Here is a 24,649-nt window from a genome sequence, read left to right as displayed (position 1 = left end):
CAGGGCTGAGCTCAGTGCTGCTCACCAGGAGCAGGAGAGGAGAGGGAAAGGAGTAGACCCACTTCCAGCAAGTGCCAACGGAGCGAGAGAACAAGAGGAGGTGACAGAAAAGCTCTTATCACAATCCAGACCCAGACACTGGACAGGGCATGCCATTCATTCATTCATTCATTCATTCATTCATTCATTCATTCATTATCCATTCATTCAAAATGCTAACGCAGTTCCTACGATCAACCTCTCCTGGTGTTTGGGGCCGTGGGTGGAAAGCTGGGCACAACGTACGTCCTCGTGAGGCGTCCGGTTCCGTGGAGCATGCGCACATTGCCCAGAGAACAGATCTGTGATCGTCACGTTATCTCAGCGATGACGTCTACGGAAGGGGAAGGCTACAGGAGCAGGACTGGAAAAAACAGGGAAGTTCCGTGGGCGATGGCTTCGCTGAAGACGTACCACCTACGTGGGGACGTCAGAGTGGGTGGGAACGACTTGGAGGGCAGGGCAGTTGCCAAGAGAGAGCATCTGAAGGTTCCGGCAGGACAGCCGTGGGAGGGCTGCAGCAGAGGCCTGAGTGTGAGGGACACACAGAGCCCTGGGGACACGGGAGGCTGGACTCAGAGGCTGTAGGTGGTGAGAAGCTTCTAAGCAGAGGAGCAACATGATCCCTATTTACAGTTTTGCTGGGCTGCAATACAGTTAAATGAGACCATTGAGAAGGTGATTTCAATAGTTTTTAAGCAAATAATGTAGGTGTCAGGGACCAGGATGCCTGTGATGGAAAAAGGGATCCACTGTTGCCGAGACTTGTAGTCACAAAGGAATGCTCAGGTGTTATCCTGAGAGGGAGTATTGCTGCCCCATTTTAAAGACAAGAATATTGAACTGTTGGCTTATGGATGTGGGTGGATAGTGACAGAGCCATGCGTGGGGCCCAGTCACCTTCCAGCTCAACTCCTCCAGGAAGCCCTCCCTCATTTCTCTCGTGTTCCTCCATCTCTCTCTTTTCTCTCAAAGCGGAGACAGTGAGAACCACCCAGATGACCTCTGGTTATACTTTTCCTTCTAACATCTTCTAACATTTTCTCCAGCACCACTCAGTCCCCCTGTAGAATCCTTCACCAGAATTTACTGACCTCCAGGGCATCCCTTTTCAACCCCCATTGATCGCTTGGGAAAGCGAGACCAGAGGCAGGCAGTGACTTGACCAAGGTCACAGAGACCAATGGTGGCAAATACGGGGCTAACACCACTGCTCCCATCGCTGCTTCCTTCTGAGCACTTCAAAGATGGCAACAGCTGAACGCTTTGACCCACGTGCATATGGCCCTAGATTTGGAGAACACGGCCCAGAACCCGTCTCCAGACGGAAACGGATAGGGTAGGTGAATTACTATGGATTCCAAGTGCGACGGGAGGGCTGTTTCCGGCCAGCTTAGGGACCGCCTCCCTGGTGTGTTTAGCGCTCTGCTCCCCACACCACTGCACTTAATCATCTTCTCTGTGTGACAGCCAGGCGGGGTCAGTAGACCACAGGGAACAGGTGACCCACTGCATTTGCTGCAGAAGAGCTGGGGTGGTGGTGGCAGGGGGCAGACAGGGGCGGGATGACCCTGAAGGCGGGCCTAGGGGTGGAGGCACAGTCAGATGAGACGAGAGAAGCCACTCTCGTGCCACGGGCAATTGCTTTCTGCAAAAGGAGAACCAGGAGAGGAGCCAGGCATCAGGCCTGGGGGAGGCAGACACGGGGCAAAGGAGCAGAGCTGGGAGCCAGCTACATTTCACCGGCAGGGCATGCTCACAGACACACAGCCTGTCCCACTGACTCCAGCATAAAGGGACCTCAGAGATCAAACTGCCCCAGATTTCAGATAAGAAAACGGGGGCCTGGATGAGTGGAGTGACTTGACTGAGGTCACACAGTGCGCTGGCCGCAGAGCTGAGAGTCACCCACATGCTCGGTCCTCTGCTCCTTCCCCAGGAGCTTAGCTTCACCGTGACGTCTCTCCCTCCTGAGACCCACCAGCGTGCTTTACAGATCCCAATACATTGTCATTCTCACAACATGCCCCTGGAGTTGTCATGTCACTACCTTACAGTGAGGAAACTGTTGGATAGAGAGCTTAAGGTTCACAGTCAGGATGGCACGACTAGCGAGCGGCGAGGCTGGGATTTGAACCCAGGCAGCCCGCTGCAAGAATCCTTGCTCTTAATACTCCCACCTCCAAGGATTCCCACACCTCCCCCAGTTCACCTCTGACCTGTGCGCTTTGCCCACTGAGGGCCGTGAGCCGTGAAGTTGCCTGGACTCCTGTGCAATGTACAAGAAACAGCACAAAGGGTCACGGCCCTCCCCGGGTGGTATCTGCCGAACTGGGCACTGGGCTGTAAGTTTATTTGGCCAGAGCAGAGGCTCTGCCAGGACCAAGTTCACTCAGTGCTCAACAAGCAACCGTAGCAGCAGCAATCACCTTGACACCGTCAACTACCGTGTCAGGAACGCGCTCTGGGTGATTCTGCAAAAGGGGCAGGTAACCTAAGCCCAGGGAAATCTCCACTGTGAGTCCTCCCCACACTCTCCTTGACCTTGCTCGTTGTCTTCTTTTGCCTGGGTCTTTGTCCCCGCCCACTATACTTCTCTTCTGATATACTACGAGCTGCACAAGGGTAGGGCTTTTTAAAAAGTGTTGCTTGGTTTGTGCCCCCAGTGCCTAAAGGAGTGTCAGACACACAGCTGCTGCTCAATAAACATTTGAAGTGTAGAGGGAAGGGAGGGGGAGGGAGGGACCACTAGGAAGTAGCTGAAGGAAAGAGCAGAGTTCGGTGGGAAGAGAAGACAAGAGAGAACACTGAAGGAAACAAAAGAGAAGGCAGAACAATAACATGGAGAAAGCCATGACAGGAGAGAGGGAAGATGAGAAGAAGCAGGGCAGAAAAAGAAAAAAGAAAAGAAATGCAAACAAACAACAAACAAACCCAGGACAGGGGAGGGGAAGAGAAGGGCTGTAGGACCCAGAGGCGGAGGGACGGGACTGGTCATGAATGGACAGTGAGGGAGGTGCAGAGAGGAGGCTGGCTGGCAGGACCAGGCAGGAAGGTGTGGGGGGCACCGCAGCCCTGGCGGCCTCGCCCTCCTGGAAACAGCCCGGCTCGTCCGAGTGCACCCGGCACCCGGCCAAATGGCTTCTCTCACGTCCTTCGGCTTTTGCTTTGCTTTTCTAAGTTTAACTCTGATTTACGAGGGGAGCGCTCAGTGATGGATGTTTTCCCAGTTAGCTATAAATAGCCCAGCCCTGCCCAGGAGACCCGACACCTTCCCCAGCCCGAACTCTGGCAGCCGTTTTGGGAAGAGGGGAAGACAGGTCAAGAATCATCCATCAGCAACTTCTAAACCACTGCAGCAGATGCCAGGCTGCTGAGCCACCGGGGGAGGGAGAGGCAAGCCCTGTGATTCAGAGGCTGCAGAACCTTCACAGCAGATGTGCCGGCGGAGGCTCCCCACACGGGGACTTTTCCGGGACAAGCACCAGGAATAGGAGAAACGGAAAACAACAAGGAGAAAGGAACTGATTAACGACGCTACTTCTTTTGCGTAGTATATACCAGGCACCACCCTGCCGGTTTGGCTCAGCGGTTGGAGTGTTGACCCATGGTCCAAGGGGTCAGGGGTTCAAGTCTAATCATCACATCCACCGGTGTTTCTCTCCTCTCCCTTCCTCCCACTCTCTCTGAAAAAGCAATGGAAAACTATCCTCAGGTGAGGATTTAAAAAAAAAAAAGTATCATAACCAAAATTCATCTTTAAGACTGTGAGGCAGTTACAAGACCCATTTTACAGGTAAGAAAACTGAGGTATGAGGAAGGTATAAGTAACTTGCTTAAGAGCAAAAGGAGCCCAGAGGAGCTGTGTGTTCTATGCTCATTGGGTGGAATGCACGCAGAATCATTTGTAGGGAAACTGCGCCCCTCTTCCCAACCACAGATGCCTCCCAGCCCCCTTCGTGGAGAGGCACAAGGGCCACAGGCCGCCTTGATGAGCGGCCTTCCTGTTTGCAGAGGACCCTTCTTTCCAGGGCCGGCTCGAAGCCCGCGGATCTGCCCTTAACCCTGGCCTGTCTGCATCCCACATTCAATCGGAATGCAATCGTCAACTTGCTGATTTCTCATCCTTGTGAAAACACTCAGGGATGAGGAATTAGATTCACTGGCAATTGCCTGAAATATGCTCTATTTCCCTGCAGAGCACATTTTATCCCAGAGATCTGTGGACCTCGGCCCTTTATGGAGTCCAGCCCTTGAAGATGTCCACTGTGACACCTTCCCCTGAGTGTCACTGTGAGCAGTCGGCATGCAGTGATAGGAATTTCACCTGCTGAAGGCACCGTCTAGAGTCACAGTGTGTCATGTTCATGGGGACCCTCTGGCCTCAGTGCCGGCTAGTAGAATTTCCTGAATAAACGCTGTTTCTGTACCAGAGCCTCTGTATATTTTATCGCTGAGGATGTTTCCTGGGGCCCTTTGATGGCTGAGAATCCCCGAGGTGACCCTTCTGGCTCGTTCTGAGAACTACCGAGCAGTATGGCAGACTGACCTACGTCGATATAACCTGCCTTTGAACCATTTTCCTTCTTCCTACTTTCCTTTCAATCTGATTCTCTTAGTTACCTCACTTCCTGTGCTGGATTTTAAAAACAACAGTATAAACTTAAAAAAAAATGACCCCGAAATTCTCGAGGAACAAGGTGGACAGAAAGCACCCAAGGAACAGAGGGAAGGATATAACAGTGGCCACAGTCTGGCCAGGGTTTCGATGCCAAGCCCGGTGTCAATCGGACTGGGACCAGGTCGAAGAAGATGGGGGTCTGTCTCAAGCACAGGATCCGCTTCACAGGGTCTCCTCCGACCAAGCGGCCCTGGACCTTCCCCAGGCCTCCCTTACCTTTGCTGCGGCGGCGGCTGCGGTCCTGCTCGGTGTAGAACGTCAGCTGCGCTTCGTCGTCCGCCTCTGACCCCGACGTCCCCTTGCTTCTCCCAAAGCTGATTCCCCCTGCGAGGAAGTGGGCTCCGTGAGTCATCGCCGGCCTCCAGCAGCCTGTTAATCCCTCCTCCTCCCCAGAGACCAGCAGCCCTGTCCCCAGACTTCTTTCTGTGAATCCCAAATGACCCAGCATCATCATGGAAGGAGTTCAGGCCCTGCAGTGAGGCGGACCTGGGGCTGTGTGACCTTCACCTTTCTGGGCCCTGGGTTCCTTCTTCTGAAAAGAGGGACAATGACTCTTGACCTTCAGGGCTGCTTTAAGGATTGGAGGAGACGTCATCTGTGAAACGCCTGGTCCGTGGTGGCTCACACACATTTCAGCGCTCAGACAGACGAGGCCCGGAGCCAGGCACTGGACATACAGAGTTACAGCCTGGTCCTTGCCAACCAGCGGGTCATAAGCTAGTCGAGGTGACAAATGGGGTCCCACGGCGCCTTTAAACTAATTCATGGCCATGCTTTCCACTTAATGAGACCCCGGGAACATGGGGGAGAGCCGTCCATCACAGCACAGGTGACCTGGGAAGGCTTTGGGGAGGAAGATCTCAGTCAGGGCTGGAGGGGTGGGCGGGGCTTCAGTGGTAACAGAGTTCCAAGGACAGGTGAGAGTTCGGGCACATCTGGGGTGGGCAGTGTGGGCAGGTGGAGGCCACATCGGGTGGAGCACTGACTGGGGAGGTTATGCCGGAGTCGCACAGTGGAAGGACCCGAGTGTCACACTGAGAATGGGCGTCATGGGAGGTTCTGGAGCAAGACGATGAGTTCACAGCTGTGCACAGCAGGTAGGACAGGGCAGTGGCTCGCAGGCCTCAGCAGGGTGCCAGGGAGGGCGAGCAGCGAGGGGGCTCAGCGGTCACGGGTGAGAGGAGACGGCGTCTGGGCGGGGCCAGGGAAGGTGCGGATGGGGAGGAGGAGATGGGTGCAAAGGGTGCTGCCGATGCAAACCCGAGGACCACAGAGGGAAAGGGCAATGTATTCATTCACACGCTGCAGTTGATTACAAAAAGGATCAAGAAAAAAAGGCTTAAAAGAAATATGCCAAATACTGATAGCAATGAACCCTGCAGGCAGGGAGATGGATACTATTTTATAACTACTTTTCTGTATTTTTTTTTGTTTTGTTGTTATTGTTACCAAAAAAAAAAGCAAGCACAGGATGTGGAAAGAGAAGGATTGAAGGACTGGTGAACTCTTTACCCTGGAGAGGAAACATCGAGGGCGGAGCTACAGAGCAGGCCGGGTACACGTGGGTGCCGAGAAAAGAGGAACTCTGCTTAGGAAGACGGTGTACGGTACCCCCGTCAATAGACTACCCCAGGGAGCAGATTCAAGGAGCTGGCAAAAGTGGTCATCCTGGATGGAGAAGTCAGCGGCTGAAGGGCTGGGATAGAGGGAGCCTGCTTTTCTCTACAAATGTTCCACGTCTTTCGAATTAAGCACCAGTTAAACCTCTTACCATGCAAACATTCCACCCGAGGAAAAGAAAAACATACATCAGAAGGAACCATTATTCAATTCGTAAAAGTCTTACTACGTCATTTCCTCTGGCAGGGTGTTGAGATGGTGGTCAGTACACACACAGCCCACCTGCAGACAGGTCTCTCCAGGTCTGCCCTTGTGCATCCATTCCTGCGCTCATTCACTCGCTCATTCATTCTAGCTACCTGCGGAGCAATCTGCTGTGCACTAGAAGCTGTCTATACATTTTTGCACACCATCATCATCATAAGGAAGGTGTAACTGAGAAACCAGATAATAAAGCAGAGACACAAAGACATGCGTGGGCAAAGTTACTTGCGGAAAGTCACAGAAGATGAGTAGGAGGGCTAAGATGCAGGGCCAGTCTGTCCAGCTCCACCTATGGGCTCTCGGGTATGCAAACTGCTTTCCTAGAAACCATGAAAAAGAGAACCTTGGGGAAAGCAGACTGTCCTTTAAGCATCAAGGTGCCAAGTGCTGTGTTATGATCTTTGCCTGTATCGGGCAGAGGTACCATGATGCCCACTTTACAGATGAAACAACCAAGGTTCCTAAAAGGAACGTGATTTGCTAATAATGAGTGACGGCCACGCTCAAATGTTGAACCACCTGTGACACTCTCCCAGTTTGAGACTCTGTAAAACGGAAACATGGCTACCTGCCCCGCCCCTTCCTTGAGACAGTACGTTGCAGTGAGTGGGGGAGTACAAGACGCAACAATGTCTCATTTTTGTCCCCAAATGCGTCTTGTCTTCGATCATGGTTTGTCCCTGTCCCTGTCACCGCCCCAATCCCCGGCCACCAGGGCAGGGCCTGGGGACTGCAGGAGACTGCCCAGATGATACCAGATGAACTGCCCATGTGAGGATCTCCTCTGACGCAGTGCTGGCAGAGGCCCCGGCACTCAGGGAGAAAGGGCGGAGCTTACAGAGGCCAGTGGAGCTGTGGAGATTGTCATCAAATACTTCACTGTTCGGAAAAGGGGAGGGAGGGAGGGAGGATGAATGGAACAAAGGAAGGGAGGGAGGGAGGGAGGGAGAGAGACAAGGGGGTGGACTTCTGTTCATCTACATCATTCTTGGCAAAGAGGAAATAAAGGCCTGTGATGAAATAGTCAGATTAGGTACGGGGAGCACCTGCCAATCTTTCTGTTCAGTTTTGGGGAACAGAGAGAAAGGGAGGGAGCTGGGCCTGCTCAGAGTCTATTCCAGACCCTTCTCACATCCCCTGTAATGCCACCCCAGTACTTTTAAATATCCCAGCTAAATCCTCCCTCCCTTTGGTTTATCACCCCCCCCCCCCCATTACCCTTCTTTCTCAGGTCTGTCAGTCTGTTCCCTACTTCCATGTCTCTGGATCTGTTTTGATCGTCAGCTTATCTTGTTCATTATGTTCCATAAATAAGTGAGATCATGTGGTACTTGTCTTTCTCTGACTGGCTTATTTCGCTCAGCATAACACTCTCCAGGTCCCTCCATATTGTCTCAAAGGGGTAAGAAATCTTTCTTTCTTACAGCTGCATACTATTCCAGTGTGTACATGTACCACAGCTTTTTTATCCACTCATCTATTGATGGACACTTGGGCTGTTTCCAGATCTTAGCTATTGTAGATAGTGCTGCTATGAACATTGGGGTGCGTGTATTCTTTCTGATTGGTGTGTCGAATTCTTAGGAAGTGGGATCACGGGGTCAAATGGCAGAAGGGGGGTGGAAGCAGGGAGTAGGGGGTTAATGGGGGGAAACGGGGGACATCTGTAATACTTTCAACAATAAATAAATAAATCCTCCCTCCCATGCTCTCTCCTCATTCTTAGCCTCAGTCCTTTGCCAAACAAATGACCTGTTATGCCCCTGTCATGATGAGCCTGTCAGACAGTATTCATTCTTTACTAGGATACTCTACTGGGGGTAATAAAAAAGTCAGCAGACAATTCTAATGCAATGAGAAAAGCTAGCCTTGTATAGCCCTGTCTCCCTGCCAGGCAAAGCCCTTTCCACGTATTGACTTGTTCAGTCCTTACAGTAATCCCACGAAGTAGGTTATTTTTAATCCCATTTTAATGCATGTGCAAATGTAGGCACAAGGAAATTAAGCAATTTTTCCAGGGTCACATGGCTCATAAGTAGCAGAAACACAATTCCAATGCCCACAGTGCCCACAGCAGCTGTGGACGCCTCTCCCTCAGGATCCAGGTGGATGCCAGGCACCTGCTGCACTGTCTGCGCCACCTCTGCAGGGAGGCACTGTGGGCCTCGCTTTGCAGACGAACTGGCCGGGTCTCAGAAGTCATGTGAGATAAGCAGCGAGGGAGCGGTCGAGATCAGGTCTGTTTACCTGCAAAGCTTGCCCCATTGCTAAATAACCTGGGATGTGTGCATGCGTGCGTGCGTGCGTGTGTGTACGTGTGTGCGTACGTGTGTGCATGTGTGTGTGCATGCGTGTGTGTGTGGAGGTGGAGCAGTGGCAAAAGCTTGATGGTTTGACCTCTGAGGATTGGCAGGTCTGTGACTTGCTCCCAATGCCAGGGTGCACTTTCCACTTCTCGTTGCCCCTCCCTTGCACCCCTGTAACTGTCTACTGGTAGGAACTCCCTCAGGCTCGCTAGATCCTAGGGAGCCTCCATCACCCTACACGGCCAAGCACCCCTCCATAGCACCCTGACTACCATGCCGGCTCCTCCAGTCCCCCCTCCCTCCCCACGACTCTGACCCTCATCTTCCTCCTTAAGTAGCAGGGTACCGGTTTCAAAATGGAAACCGAGGCTCAGCAAGGCTGCCTCTACTCCAACCTGTCCACACATGCCATGTTAAATGTTCTAGTAGCCACGTTACAGGGGTAAAAATAAACATGCATTCTCAGCATATACTGTATTTAACCTAATATTATTATTATACTGGAATATTTTATATATTTTGCACGAGTTTCCAAAATCCAGTGTGTGTTTTAAGCTTACGCACATCTCAGTAGAGACTAGCCACAGGTCAAACGCCCACGTGCTGGAGAACACAGTCTCGTGGCACTTATACAACCATCGTTACTGAGCATAATTAAGGACCAGGAGCTGGGCACAGGAGAGAGATGAATAAGCCACAAAGGTGTCGAATCATTTTTTAATGTGACTTGGATGAAAAATGGTGTAGCTCAGATTCCATTAAAAGACAATAGCCATTGCTTGTGCCCTAAGGCACTCAGGGTCAGGCGGGTCCCTGCATTGGCTTAATCCATGAGCCGAGAGACGCAACGCACTTCTGTAGACAGAAATCAGGGCACTGAACGCAGACATGAGTTCTAATGATCGGTCTCCCTTATGAGCGGAGTGGGCTTGGGCAAGGCACCTAACCTCTCTGAATTCATCTTCGGAAGAGGAACAAGCACCCCACTCACAGGGTCATCGTGAGGAAAGCTATACAGCACATGGACACAGTTAACACAAAGACCAAGAAGGGAGGGTGAGGGTGCATTCGTGTACTCCGTGCTGAGAGAAAAGGAAGGGTTGATGGGTGGTGACTCCCTGCCTTCTGTGACATCTCAGGGAGGTGGCAGCCATCCAGGGCCTCTAGCCTCTGAGTCCAAAGAATCGGAAGGGGCCACAGGCCAACTGCAGACTGACTTGGAGATGATTCGGTGGGATGGGAAAGGCCCCCTCTGCTAGCATTTTAATATGAAATTGCTGATTTTGTGACCTACAGTACAGCCATTAATTATTCAAGGCTGCTTGAGTATTTCCACTTAGGAGCTGAGAGAAAGTGAGAAGGGTCAGAGGCTGGCGAGAGAAAAGAAGAAGAACCATGGGGTCCCTGCCCCTGATCCATGAGCCCCTGGTCCCTCTGGTCCTGAATGAGCTGAGACCGAGCCATGATGAAGGTGGGGACGCACGTAGCCCAGCGGGACACACACCATTCTGAGCACTGTCTATGCAACCCTATGTCCACTTCACAGGGGTCTGGGAGGTAAGAGTCACCTCGGTTTTACAGAGGGCAAACCAACCTACAGGGTCTCAGTGTTGCTCATCCAAGATCACACTAGTTACAAATGGCAGAGCCCCCAAATTTGAGCCTAGCTTTCGTCTCACTGAAAACTCTCTCTTTGCCTGCAAAGATGAGTCATTAGGAAATGCAAGTCAAAGCCAAAGGAAAACAACCACTTCATATCTACTGGTCGACCATAATCCACATAATGAGAAACGAACAAGGGTTGGAATGGACATGGAGAAAGTGGAACCCTCATGCACTGCTGGTGGGAATGAAAACTGGTGCAGCCACTGTGGCAAATAGTTTAACAGTTACCCTCAAGAAGTTAAACATAAGATTATCACATGACCTAGCCGTTCTGCCCTAGGGAGATCCCAAAAGAACTGAAGATAGGGCCTTCCAATAAATACCTGTACATGAATGTACATAGCAGCACTATTTACAACAGTGATATGGTAGGAAAAAGCTCACATATCCATCAACTGATAAGTGGAGAACCAAAATGTGGTATATCTATACAATGGAATATTATTCAGCCATCAAAAGTGACCTTGCAAACATTCTGCTAAGTGAAAGAAGCCACACTTAAAAGGTCATACATCATATGATTCTGTGTATATAAAATTTCCCAAATCAGAAAACCCATAGAGACAGAAAGTGGTGACTGCCAGGGGTGGGCAGAGGGAGAAGTGAGATACAAAGTGATCGCTGATGAGTGTAGGTTTCCTTCTGGTGTGACGGGAATGTCTGGAACTACAGGCGATGGTTACACAATCTTGTGAGTCTATTAAATGGCAATGAATTATACACGTTAACACAGTTAATGATTAATGTTATGTGAATTTTACCTCAATAAGAAAAATGTTAAAAATACAAACCCTCTGCTCTCTTTATAATATCACAAGACTGCTGACAGAACTGTAGAATGGGGAAATTGTGGAGGGCGAGAGAGGGAGGGAGGGAGACAAAGAGAGGGAGGAAGAGAGGGCTAGAAGGAGGGAGAGAGAGGACACAGAAGCGAGGCATTCCAGAGCCATGCTGAAAGGGGCCCAGCTCAGGCACCTGAGTCCTGACCCAGTGTTTCAGTCTGTCTTGGACCCACTGATCATCTCAAAAAAAAAAAAAAAATCACAATGACACTTACTCATTTGTTTGTTCATCCATTTCACAATGATCAGCTACGTGTGTTGGAGAACAGGACAGTGAGCTGGCGTCAATCACTTCCTGACGTGAGCTTCCTTTCTGGTGAGGAAGCGCTGAGACACCCCAGGCGTGGTGCTAAGGGAACCTGCAAGGGGATCATCTCAGTTCTGCCGATGAATGAACTGAGATACTCAGAGGTGTTTGGAGCTTCCCAGAGATGACCTGGATATCTGGTAGCACACCAGGAACCTGAGCCCACGCTGGGACCAAAGCAGGGCCTCGGAACACCCTGGGAGTCATGCTGGGGGCGACGCGGGGGCAGGGGCTAGGCTGTCTCTGCCGGCCTGTGGCATGAGCTCGCTCTCTGCAGGCCTGTCCTGCTCCGCAGCCTGCCCAGGCCCACCCCTCCACGCTCCATCTCCCGCACTCTCGGTATCATGATGGATGGTGGTGACATGTTAAATTAATCAGGCTCTGTGTCTTCCTCGAGCTGGTGACAGCGATATTGCATTTTTAGATTGCCCAGAACTGCGCCCGATAGAGAAATATGTAGCTTGGGAATGTAAAAACCCACCTGACCCCCGCCGTCCAGGGAATGCAAATGGTGGCAGTCCTGGGAAAGGGGTAAAAGCAGCTGTCACTACCTGTGCCCTCTAGGCCACACAACTGATGCTCACTCTGAGCTCTGGGGCTACATCGCAGACGTTCATATACACCTACCCCCGAAATGCTCTGACCACAACCGCTACCTGCCATCGGGCACGGATGTGCACTGGGCACAGTGCCAGGCACATTACCCAGACAGGGCCACACATACTCCTCCAGATGCGGGAACGGAGGCTGAGAGGCGAGGTCCTTACCTGCAGTCACATGGCCAGTCCTCGGCCAAGCCTCAACTCAGACGCAGCACTATCTGCTCCCCCAGGAAATGCGATTCTGCAGCATTCCTGGGACCCCCGCTGAATTTGTAAAACTGATCTTTATGGTTAAAAAAATCTTTATGGTAAAATATAATTAAACGTGACTGTTTAAAATATCAGAAGAAGATGGAAATGGCCAGAGGCCCACTTAGAGGGAACTGATTTAAAAAATGATGGCGTATCTCTAAAATAGACTTTCATGAGACCATTAAATACAGTGACAGAGATCTATATTTATTGACATGCAAACCTCTCCATGATGTATTGCAGAGTGAAAAAGTACACAGAGGAGAATGCCAAGAGGGAATCCACTCATGTAAATGTATCCACGATTGCAGATATTTGGTGTGATTTCCAGGGAGCGTGTATAAAAAAAAAAACAAATGCATTTTAATATAAAAAATAAATATGAGAAAAAAGTAAAAGTTTTTCTGAGATGTTCATGATCTAGCGTTATCAGCCAACGTTTAAAAAGCATATTGTGAAACTGTAAGTGTGAAATCATCCTATTCTGTTTTAAAAATATACAAAGTATGTAAATGTATGCACACACACACACACACATAAATAAATATATTAAAGTGCTCTAGTGTTGATTCTCTGGATAGTAAGATTTGGGATAAATTTTTTTTCCTTACTGTTGTTCATCTGCATTTTTAATTTTCTTACAATGCATATCTGATGCTTGGTAATAACAAAGACAATAAAAGTTATATTTATTTTTAAAAATAGATTGTTTTTATTGCTGCATTGTAAGCTCACCCCTCACTTGACCATCACTGTAATATGGGCATTTCTGAGATGGTCACCCCACTACCCAAGGAGGGAGATATCTCAATTTATCCTTAAACTGTGACCAAAAAACTATCTATAAAGGAGAAACTCTTCAATCAAGCCTACCTCAGTATCTCATGAAAGTACAGCTTCATCGTCTGGAACATTGCATTGCTCTTTGTGAGAGGCTGTATTTTTCCAAAGATGGCCATAACGTCATCTCCCATCCCACGTTTTCCTCTGTAATGGGGCCTTGGATGCCACCCCACCCTCCTCGAAGATGGAGATTATTTCCCTCCCCGTGAATCTAGGCGCCTTAGAAGTGCACTTTTAATAAAGAGGCTGCGAAGGAAGTGACTCCACCCCTAACTTCTAGGGCTGGGTCATGAAAGGTGATGCAGCTTCTGCTTGGCTGTCTTGAAACGCTGACTATAGGTGCCCACTCCCTCTTTGGAAACCCGCCACCACACTGTGAGAAGTCTCAGCCACGTGGAGAGACCAAGTGCAAGTGGCCCAGTCAACAGTCCCAGCGGAGGCAAACATGTGAGAGGAGAAGCTTCTAGTTCATTCTAACACCCAGCCCCAGCCATCTGAATCACCTGCAGATGTCTGAGTATTTCCAGCTGAGTCCTGGTCATTGTAGAGCTGAGACAACCTACCTCCCTTTTCTCATTTATCAGTTCATGACTCCTAGAGTCCGTGAGCATCGTGAGATGGTTGTTGTCTTTAGGCACTGAGTTTGCAGGGGTGTGTGATGCAGCAATAGGCAACCAGAGCTCCTCTTGTCCACTTCCATAAACAGATCCACACTCCTTCCAATCTGTCATCACATGGCAGCACTGGGCAACGGAAAGATGAACTCGGGGTCCAGAGACCCGCGACCTAAGTCTGCCTGTTACTAACGCACTGAATGACTGAGAAAGACATCAACATCTAGCAAACGTTATACAACACCTTACTTTTTTCCCAAAGATAGCAACTCATTTGACCCTCACAATAAGTGGATGAGATAGATGGTGGTGTTCGCATTTGAAAGATGAGAAAACTGAGGGTCAGAGACACGACAAATGACGTACTCAAGGTCACACAGTTCCTAAGTGGCAGAGATTAGAAGACACAGGCAGACCCAGAAGTGACTACTGAATAAGAGAAGAGGTGGGCCTGTGAGGTTGGCCAAGATCCCTGCAGTGTCCACCTCCAGATGCTGCCCAGACTGTTGAAATCACGGCTGGCTGAAGGTCGCTCATGTGCCCGTGATAATCTTTCCATCCAAGCTTAGCATTCCTACTAATACCCTCAATATTCCTTATATCGTAGGCTTTACAAAAATTGTAACTACTTTTGGATTACAAAGTCAATGCATATGTATTAGAGAAAATATAAAAGCACAGAGAAGAAAATAATAGAGTCAAATGCTATCATTTCCACCTGACTTCCCTACTTCTAGTTTTTAACCACGCATCTATGCGCATGTTTTTACAATGGGATTTTATCGTCTTGTAATGTGAGTACCTCTAGTAAATTTTGTGTAAAATACCTAGCCTATGTCTAGTAATTCATTCATGTCAGAAATACATATTGGGGTCCAACTCTATGCTTTGCACTTTTGCTATTACAAGAATTACACATTTTATGCATACGTACACATCTAGATCTAAACGTATATGTATATGTATTTCTGTATCTTCATCTACAACTATATCTATGCTTAGTTCCAAAAAGTTTTAATAGTAATTTTCTCTGAATTCTGAGACTTTCTTCTTCTTGTTTTTACCTTTCTTTCTTTTTTAAAAAAATATTGCTTCTTTATTCATTTTAGAGAGAGAGGTGGGGGGAGAGAGATAGAAACATCAGTGAGAGAGAACATCAATTGGCCTCCTCCTCCACGCCCCCACTGGGGATTTGGTCCACAACCTGGCCATGTGCCCTGACTGGGAATCGAACTGGCGACCTCTTGGTGCATGAGTGGCTGTTTACCTTTCTTGCTTTCTCTCTTTTATTGGAAAATGTACTAAGATCACTTGTGAAATTAAAATTAAGCAAAATAAAATATATCTTACCCATTATCTCACATCATTAAGCATTGACTCCAATAACATTTAATGTCTGCAATAGTCCACTGTATCAATGTATCATCATTTAATTTAATCAATTCCCTCTTGTTTAATTTTTATATTGTTTCCAATTTTCCACAATAATTATTGCATTACATGCTCCTAAAGATATATCTTTCTACATATCCCTGTGCATCCAAGTGTAGAATTTTTTGAAAGTAGAAAGATGAATTGCTGTTAAAGGATATTAACATATTTGAAGTTTTTGATCCATGTCAAGATGTCCTCCAAAAAGGTTATACCAATTTCGTCCTGATCGGCAGTCTAGAGGAGTATTTCACTCTGTCCTCTGCAACAGTGGATAGTATATCATTGTTTTCCAATCTCAGTGATTTTGATACACATTCCCATAGTTCAAGTTCATTTTGTTGGATTCTTTTCAACATACTCCAATTTGCTCAAGTCCTTTCTGAGTTTTGATGTCCAGAACTCAGCATGATAGCCCAGGTGTGATCTGAGTTGCAGAGGGCAGAAAAGGACCATCATTTTTCGAAAAGATAAACAAGATTGATGGACCCTTAGCTAGACTCACCAAGAAACAAAGAGAGAGAACCCAAATACACAAAATCAGAAATGAAAGAGGAGGAGTAACAACCGACACCACAGAAATACAAAAGATCGTTAACAAGTACTATGAACAATTATATGGCAACAAATTCGACAATCTAAGCAAAATGGACAAATTTCTAGAAACACACAGTCTCCCAAAACTGGACCGGGAAGAGATAGAAAACTTAAACAGACCAATAACAACTAAGGAAATTGAAGAGGTAATCAAGACTCTCCCAGCAAACAAAAGCTCAGGCCCGGATGGCTTCACGGGGGAGTTTTACCGAATATTCAAAAAAGAACTAACACCCATTCTCCTCAAACTATTTCAAAAAATTCAAGAAGAAGGAAGACTTCCAAACACGTTCTATGAGGCCAGCATAATTCTAATTCCAAAACCAGAAAAAGACACTACAAAGAAAGAAAACTACAGGCCAATATCCCTGATGAACATAGACGCCAAAATCCTGAACAAAATACTAGCAAATCAGATCGAGCAATACATTAAAAAAAATTATTCACCATGACCAAGTGGGATTCATTCCAGGGATGCAAGGCTGGTACAATCTTCGCAAATCAATAAACGTGATACACCACATAAACAAAATGAAGAATTAAAACCACATGATCATATCAATAGATGTTGAAAAAGCATTTGACAAAATCCAGCATCCATTTCTGATAAAAACGCTCAGCAATGTGGGAATAGAGGGATCATATCTCGACATAATAAAGGCCATATAAGAAAGACCTACAGCCAACATCATACTCAATGGGCAGAAACTAAAAACATTTCCATTAAGAACAGGAACAAGACAAGGATGCCCACTTTCACCTCTCTTATTTAAAATAGTACTGGAAGTCTTAGCCACAGCAATCAGACATGAGGAAAAAATAAAAGGGATCCAAATTGGAAAGGAGGAAGTGAAACTGTCATTATTTGCAGATGACATGATATTATACATAGAAAACCCTAAAGACTCCATCAAAAATCTACTAGACTTAATAAATGAATTTGGCAAAGTGGCAGGATACAAAATTAACGTCAAAAAATCGACGACATTCTTGTACACAATTGATGAACTCACAGAAAGAGAAACTTAGAAAACAATCCCATTTAACATACCTAGGAATAAACTTAACCAAAGAAGTAAAGGACCTATTTGCAGAAAACTACAGGACATTGAAAAAAGAAATAGAGGAAGATATAAAAAAGTGGAAGCACATACTTTGTTCATAGATTGGAAGAATTAACATCATTAAAATGTCCATACTACCCAAAGCAATCTATAGATTCAATGCAATCCCCATCAAAATACCAATGACATATTTCACAGAACTAGAACACATACTTCAAAAGTTCATATGGAACCACAAAAGTCCCCGAATAGTCACAGCAATTTTGAAAAAGAAGGACAAAGTAGGCGGGATCACAATACCAGATATCAGGTTATACTACAAAGCGACTGTAATCAAAACAGCCTGGTACTGGCACAAGAACAGGCATATAGACCAGTGGAACAAAACTGAAAACCCAGAAATGGACCCAAGGCAATATGCTCAATTAATATTTGACAAAGGTGGCAAGAGCATACAGTGGAGTAAAGACAGCCTCTTTAATAAATGGTGTTGGGAAAATTGGACAACTACATGCAAAAAAATGAAACTAGACCATCAACTTACATCATACACAAAAAATAAACTCAAAATGGATAAAAGACGTAAATGTGACCCGTGAATCCATAAAAATTCTAGAAGAAAATGTAGGCAACAAAATTTCGGACATCATACGGAGCAGAATTTTCACTGATACATCACCTAAGGCAACAGAAACAAAGGAAAAAATGAACACATGAGACTACATCAAACTAAAAAGCTTCTGCACAGCAAAAGAAACAATCATCAAAATGGAAAGGCAACCCACTGTATGGGAGAACATCACTGCCAATGATACATCAGATAAGGGGTTAATTTCCAATATATAGAGAGTGTTCATACAACTCAACAAAAGGAAGACAAAGAACCCAATTAAAAAATGGGCAGAGGAGCTGAATAGACACTTCTCCAAACAGGACATACAAATTGCCAAGACACATATGAAGAAATGCTCAACGTCACTAATCATCAGAGAGATGCAAATCAAAACAACAATGAGGTATCACCTCACACCATTTGTCAGAACGGCCGCCATCAACAAATCATCAAACAACAAGTTTTGGCAAGGGTGTGGAGAAAAGGGGACTCTAGTACACTGCTGGTGGGAATGCAGACTGGTGCAGCCACTATGGAAAACAATATGGTGTTACCTCAAAAAATTAAAAATTGAACTTCCATTTGACCCAGTGATCCCACTTCTAGGAATATATCCTAAGAAGCCTGAAACAGCAATCAGGAAGAATATATGTACCCCCATGTTCATAGCAGCACTATTTACAATAGGTAAGATCTGGAAATAGCCCAAGTGCCCATCAGTAGACGAATGGATAAGAAAGCTGTGGTACATATACACAATGGAGTACTATGCAGCGGTAAGAAAGAAAGATCTCTTATCCTTTGAGACGACATGGAGGGACCTGGAAAGTATTATCCTAAGTGAAATAAGCCAAGCAGAGAAAGACAAATACCACATGATCTCATTTATATACCGAATATAATGAACATAACAGTCTGAGGAACACGGTAGACCCAGAAACATGGAAGTAGGGCACAGACTGACATTCCTCAGAAGAGGGGGTGGGGGGTGAGAGGAGCTAAACCACAGAACTTATATGCATGTATGCATGACCAATGGATATGGACAACTAAGCCGGGGACGGGGAGGGGGTGGGATGGGGAGGGTGTGCCAATGGGGTAAAAAAGGAGAAACATCTGTAACAAAAAAATAAATAAATAATTTAAAAATAAATTAAAAATAAAATAAAATTGTTAACTAAAAAAAATAAATAAATAAAGCACTGATCTGCATATAATTCCCACCGCACATTGCAAAGTGAACCAGCTGTATTATGTTGATGTGGTCAAGTGGAATGAGAAATAAATAAATAAATAAATAAATAAAGGACCATCACCTCCCATTCTGCAAACAGGAGACTTGTAACAATGCAGCCCCGGTCTGTTCCTGCCTTACTAGCAGCTGACTGGTATTCAGTGCGTCCTGGAGTCTGTGGTGACATGTGCTGCAAATAAATCTGGTCTTTCCTATCTTGTATTTGTAAAATTGATTTTTCTAAACCAAAGTAAAGAACATTTTGTAGAACCAAATTGCATCTGTACCTTTGAGCCCTTTCTTCTAGGGTCTCAACATTTTTTTTTTTTTGCTCCTAATCCTGTGATCTTATGTTTTCCCTATTCCCTGACAACATGCCCTCTGTGAATTGGATAAATACAAAACGGAGCAGAATGTAAGGAAAAGAATGAAGAGTTACTGCGTGTTGACAACATACCAAGCCACAGACTAGAAGTCTGTGTGTGTTAAAATCATACAGGGCATAGAAGAGTACGATTAGGTTGATGCTGATATCCTTGTTTTGATATTAATAAATTGGTGTCTGCAGGCGTTCTGTCTTGGGCAAGGCCGCTCAGTTAGCAAGGAGAAGGGGTTGGACTGGGGAGTCTAACTGTGGTCCTTGCTGCCCCCAGTCTCCCATGCCAGGTCTTCCCTGATCTCGGGCAAGGGCATCCGTGTTGAAGGGAACTGAATACAGGGTAGAACATGACAGCTCATGGCGAGAGACCTCTCTTCAGGTCGACATCAGCCCCATAATGAAAACTCTTTGGGAACATGTGACCAAATAAAAATAAACCATAAATAAATACTACCAAGCAGTCTACAGTTTTCCCCTATGGAAATAAAAATACATTGTTCATTCAGTAAATATCCGCTGAGAGTTAACGACGTGCCAGGAAGAGGATATGCACCGGGAAGGGAGGCCCCTGCCATCAGAGTTTGTGTAAACATCCATGCACTGTGAGAAGCTCTCAGATATCTCGCTGACCTTCAGATACCCTGGGTCTGCGGTCTCTCCCGGATCTACCTGTGCAACAAAACTGTTCCAAGTAGAAATGCTGTTTGCCCGTCCTGATTTATTCTCAGTGAACCCAGGGTCGCCTGTGGCACTCTAAGCTGCCCTTCCCGCATGGTCGCTATGGAACCAACATCATGGTTCTTGGGAATGAAAATAAAGCTTCCAAAGTGCGTCATCAATGATTTAAAAGCAGGGAAAGATGTGTCTTTCTTCAGAATTTTAGACCCTCCTCGACCTAAAACTTTGGTTCTTCCATGAGTATCACTAACTCAGTGGTTTTGAAAATACACTTTCAAAGTATTCTAGCCACGGAGAAGGAACATGCTTGCTTGGGTCTAGAGACCAAAATCGGGGCGGGCACTTCAGAGTAAACACGTAGAAGCCCCTCTGTGGGTTAGCAAGCTCTCTTTCCTAGTTCTTAGATTTATGTCCTGATAAAAGTGACAGATCCGACAGATTCTGAGTGAATTTAGTTTCACACTTTCATCTGGTAATAAGGTTTCTGTTGTTTCATGCAACAGGACAACCATTTTCTTGTTCTTGTTTTTCCCAAACCAATTTTCAAAGCTTGTTTCAGTTTTGTTTGCTTTCAAATTTGCCCACAATGCATGGACAGATGTGAAGTTTCAGCCTTTTGGGGAGTATTTTCATAAGTTTGGACTAAACTGTTACACATTTTTGGCCTTTTTATTCATCTTTTAGTTTTCTGTGCAAATATAGTTTCTCCCTCATGCTTCCCAAATGCCTCCTTCATTGTTATTCTCTTTGAATATGTGCTCAGAATTTCATTTTTCAGACTCTTCCTCTCTTAATACATCTATTTCATTTTAGACTCTCCAGTCATAAAATCAGAAAAATCTATCCTCTGGCATTAAAATATTATGTGTATATGTGTTCATAAATTCTTGGTTATGATTTTTATCATTTGAAATAGAAATGTTATTTCTTCGTTTAATAATATCCAGTGCTGGCAAGGGTTTTATGAAATGATTATTTTCCTAAGTTGCTGCAAGCTGTGCAAATTCGTTGGGTCCTTGTGGGAAGCAATTTGGCAAAATAAAAAAGAGCCTTAAAAATGTCCATCCCTCTTAACCCACTTCTGGGAATCCACCCCAAGGAAACCACCTTCAATGCAGAGAAAGACGTATGCAGTATTATACTCATTGCAATGTTCTACTCATTGTGATGTTATTTATAAATAGAAGAAAAATGGAAAATAACCTTGATAGGTAGCTGGAGTGTAATGGTTAATTATGTTGCAATAGTAAATGGATCCAGATGACGGTAAGATATTATAGAAAATACTTGTGTTTCAAGAAATGGGGTAAAAGACATAAATTCTATATTGTAAAATGAACAATACTGAATATCGCAGAGGGTCTGCTTCTGGGTTGGAAGAATAAGATATTAACGGACCAACCCTCCTGTGGATAACAATATATCCTGGACAGAAAACAAAAAGGCAAACAAACAAAGAACACTACCTGAGGGCTCTGGAAGTGAATAAAGGCAGATATGCTTTAGAAAGAAGTTGAAACTTGGGGGAAGCAGGCAACACAGGACGAACTTCCCACGTATCCAGCTTCATCCTGAGGTTAGGTTGCAATTTCAACAGGGCTCCAGGCAACTGAAACACCAGGAGAAAAGTTGTCTTTCTGGACTGAGGACCCAGTGGATGGATCTCAGATCAACCAAGACCGCACGGGGGGGAAAGGGGTGGCCCAGAGAAGCGCCTCACAGTCCGTGTGTAATCTGTGCCCACATCTCTGGCTGACCTCGGAAACGCCACGTGTAAGGCAGACTTAACCAGCTCAGCTAAAGATCAAAACAACCACAGCTCTTCCCAGGCAAGACAGCTGGAGTCCAACCAAGTCAACTGCCTGCGAAAATAGAACAGCGACACTCTTGGGAGAAAGAGGAAAATCACATAATAAGTGCACGCTTCCTAGTGTTCAGTCCCAAATTATCCAACATACGGTGAACCAGGAAAGCTTCGTCGATTCCCCAAAGGGAAGATGACCAGCAAAGGCCAACCTAAGACCGTTCAGACGCACGAGGACTCGAAGACAACACTGTCGCAGTGCTCAATCGGCAAGGCAAAGATGACGACAATGAAGATAAAATATAAGAATTTTTGGCAAGAAAATATACACAGCAAATAATTTAGAAACTAAAAATGAAACAGATATATGAAGATTCAAAAAAAAAAAAAAAATCACCAGATGGGCCTAATAGAATAAAGATACAGAAAATAATCATTGGTCTTGAAGATAGATTAATGAACATTCTCTAATTTGAAGATGAGAGAGAATATTGAAAAAAATTAAACAGGGTCTAAGGGATTCATGGGACCACATCAGAAGTTCTAAAAATAGATTACTGGGGTGTCAGAAGGCAACAAAAGAGAACAGTTAAAAACACACACACACACACACACATTTAAAGATATAATGACTGCAATTAGCCAAATCTAGTGTTAAGATATAAAGTAGCAAATTCACAAAGGTCAGGACACACCAAACAGGAGGAACACAGGATGCGGAAGCCTATGCTTACAGTCAAACTGCTGAAAGTCAAACCTATAGAGATCTCCTCTCTCGAACATTCCAATATGGCCAAAGAAAAAACGTTTTAAGCATAAATATTAAAAAGGAAGTAATGCAACGATTATTGTTTGCCGATGACATCACTGTTTAGAAAAAGAATTATAAGGAATCTACAAAACAACTATTAAAATAAGTGTCTTTCACATGGCAGAAAAAAAAAAAGATTAATATATAAAAGTTAATTATATGTTTATATACAGGCAGCAAACAACTGGAAAATAAAATTTCAAAAGCAATTCCATTGATAATAGTGCAAGGAACTCCAAGTACTAAATAATGTGATTAAGAAAAGGCATGCAGGATCTTGTCAACAGAAACAACAGAAAACTGTTAAAAGAAATTTAAATAAAACAATCTAAATAGACAGATCTGTTTGCCATGTCTGTGGATTTCAAGACTCAGTATTATGAAGATATGAGTCCCCCACCATGTTTATCCATAGGTGAAGTGTAGTCCTACTTAAATCCCAACAGGCATTTTTCTTTTTTTGGATATTGACACAATAAGTCTAAAATCTATATAAAGGTGTAAATAACCTAAAATAATCAAGCAATTTAAGAATAAAACAAAATTGAAGGACTTATATGACCTGTTTTCAAGACTATATAAAACAATAGCAACCAAGGGTATAGTATTGGTTAAAGGATAGACACAGAGATCAATGAAACAGAATAGAGAGTTCAGAAATATATACAATTGATTTTTGATTAAGCTACAAAAATAAAGTCTTTGCAACACATGGTGCTGGAACAAGTGGAGAGCCATATGCTAAAGGAAATGAACATAGGCCCTTACTTCCTACGATGCACACATATTAACACAAACTGGATCACAGACCTAGATACAAATGCTAAAACTGCAGACCTTCTATATCAGCGGTTCTCAGCCTGTGGGTCATGACCCCTTTGGGGGTCGAATGACTCTTTCATAGGGGTCACCTAAGACCACCAGAAAACACATATTTCCGATGGCGATTCATAACAGTAGCAAAATTACAGTTATGAAGTAGCAACGAAAATAATTTTATGGTTGGGGGTCACCACAACATGAGGACCTGTATTAAAGGGTCACGGCGTTAGGAAGGTTGAGAGCCACCGTTCTAGATGAAAATAGGAGAAACATCTGTGTAACCCTGGCGTAGGTAAAGATCTTAGGTAGAAAACCAAATGCATAAACCATAAAAGAAAATATATATATATATATATATATATATAAAAATTAAACTGCATAAAAAATTTTTTAAAAATTGCTCTCCAGAGATACCAGTAAAAAAAAGTAAAAGCAAGCCACAGAATGGGAGAAAATATCTTTAATGCATATATATCCAACAACGGACTCATATTCAGAATATATAAAGACTTCTAATAATTCTATAAAAAAGACAAAGAACACAGTTTTTAAAATGGGCCAGCGATTTGAATAAACAGTTCAGCAAGCAGACGTAAGGACGGCAATACGCACTGAAGAGTCTTTAGTCATCAGGGAGATACAAATTAAACCACAGTGAGAGACCACTACACAACCATTAGAATGGCTAATCTATTTTATTTATTATTATTATCATTATTTATTTTTTTATTTATTTTTATTGTTGAAAGTATTACAGATGTCCCCCCTTGAATGGCTCACATCTGTTTCTCAAATAGTTGCAACGACAACAAGTAAGTGACCCAGACATTCTATTCGTAGTCACTGACTAAACAGGAATGGAAACATGCCCACCCGACAACTTGTATGTAAATGTCCATAGCAGATGTACGCACAAGAACGAAGACCTGGAATCAACCCAAATGCCCATCAACAGGTGAAGATGTGAAATACAGCCGATCTATTTTGCTTTAAAGCAGATAACAGATACTGTTCATCGTTACAAGGAAGTTCTGATGCGTGCAACGATACTGATGAATCTCAAAATCATCAAACTGAGTGAACGGTGTTAGACACAGAACGACATCCTGTATAACTCCGTTTATATGCACTTCTACACCAGGCAAACCCAAGCTGCAGTGATGAAGAGCAGGCCTAGTTGT

General features: G+C 45.1%; 1 protein-coding gene across 3 annotated transcripts in view; it reads right to left on the bottom strand.

Moving 5' to 3' along the window:
- Window positions 1-24,649, bottom strand: part of ASTN2 (astrotactin 2) — an 855,221-nt gene that overhangs the window by 561,080 nt on the left and 269,492 nt on the right. For all 3 annotated transcript variants that reach the window (XM_036261816.1, XM_036261817.1, XM_036261818.1), the window contains one exon: window positions 4,937-5,044. In XM_036261816.1, the coding sequence (XP_036117709.1) occupies window positions 4,937-5,044 (108 nt within the window). The remainder of the gene's footprint in view (window positions 1-4,936; window positions 5,045-24,649) is intronic.

Source organism: Molossus molossus, unplaced genomic scaffold (genome assembly GCF_014108415.1).
Source record: "Molossus molossus isolate mMolMol1 unplaced genomic scaffold, mMolMol1.p scaffold_m16_p_14, whole genome shotgun sequence".
NCBI classification, from domain to species: domain Eukaryota; kingdom Metazoa; phylum Chordata; class Mammalia; order Chiroptera; family Molossidae; genus Molossus; species Molossus molossus.
Note: the sequence above shows the minus strand (reverse complement) of the source record. Positions and strands in the feature narration are given on the sequence as shown.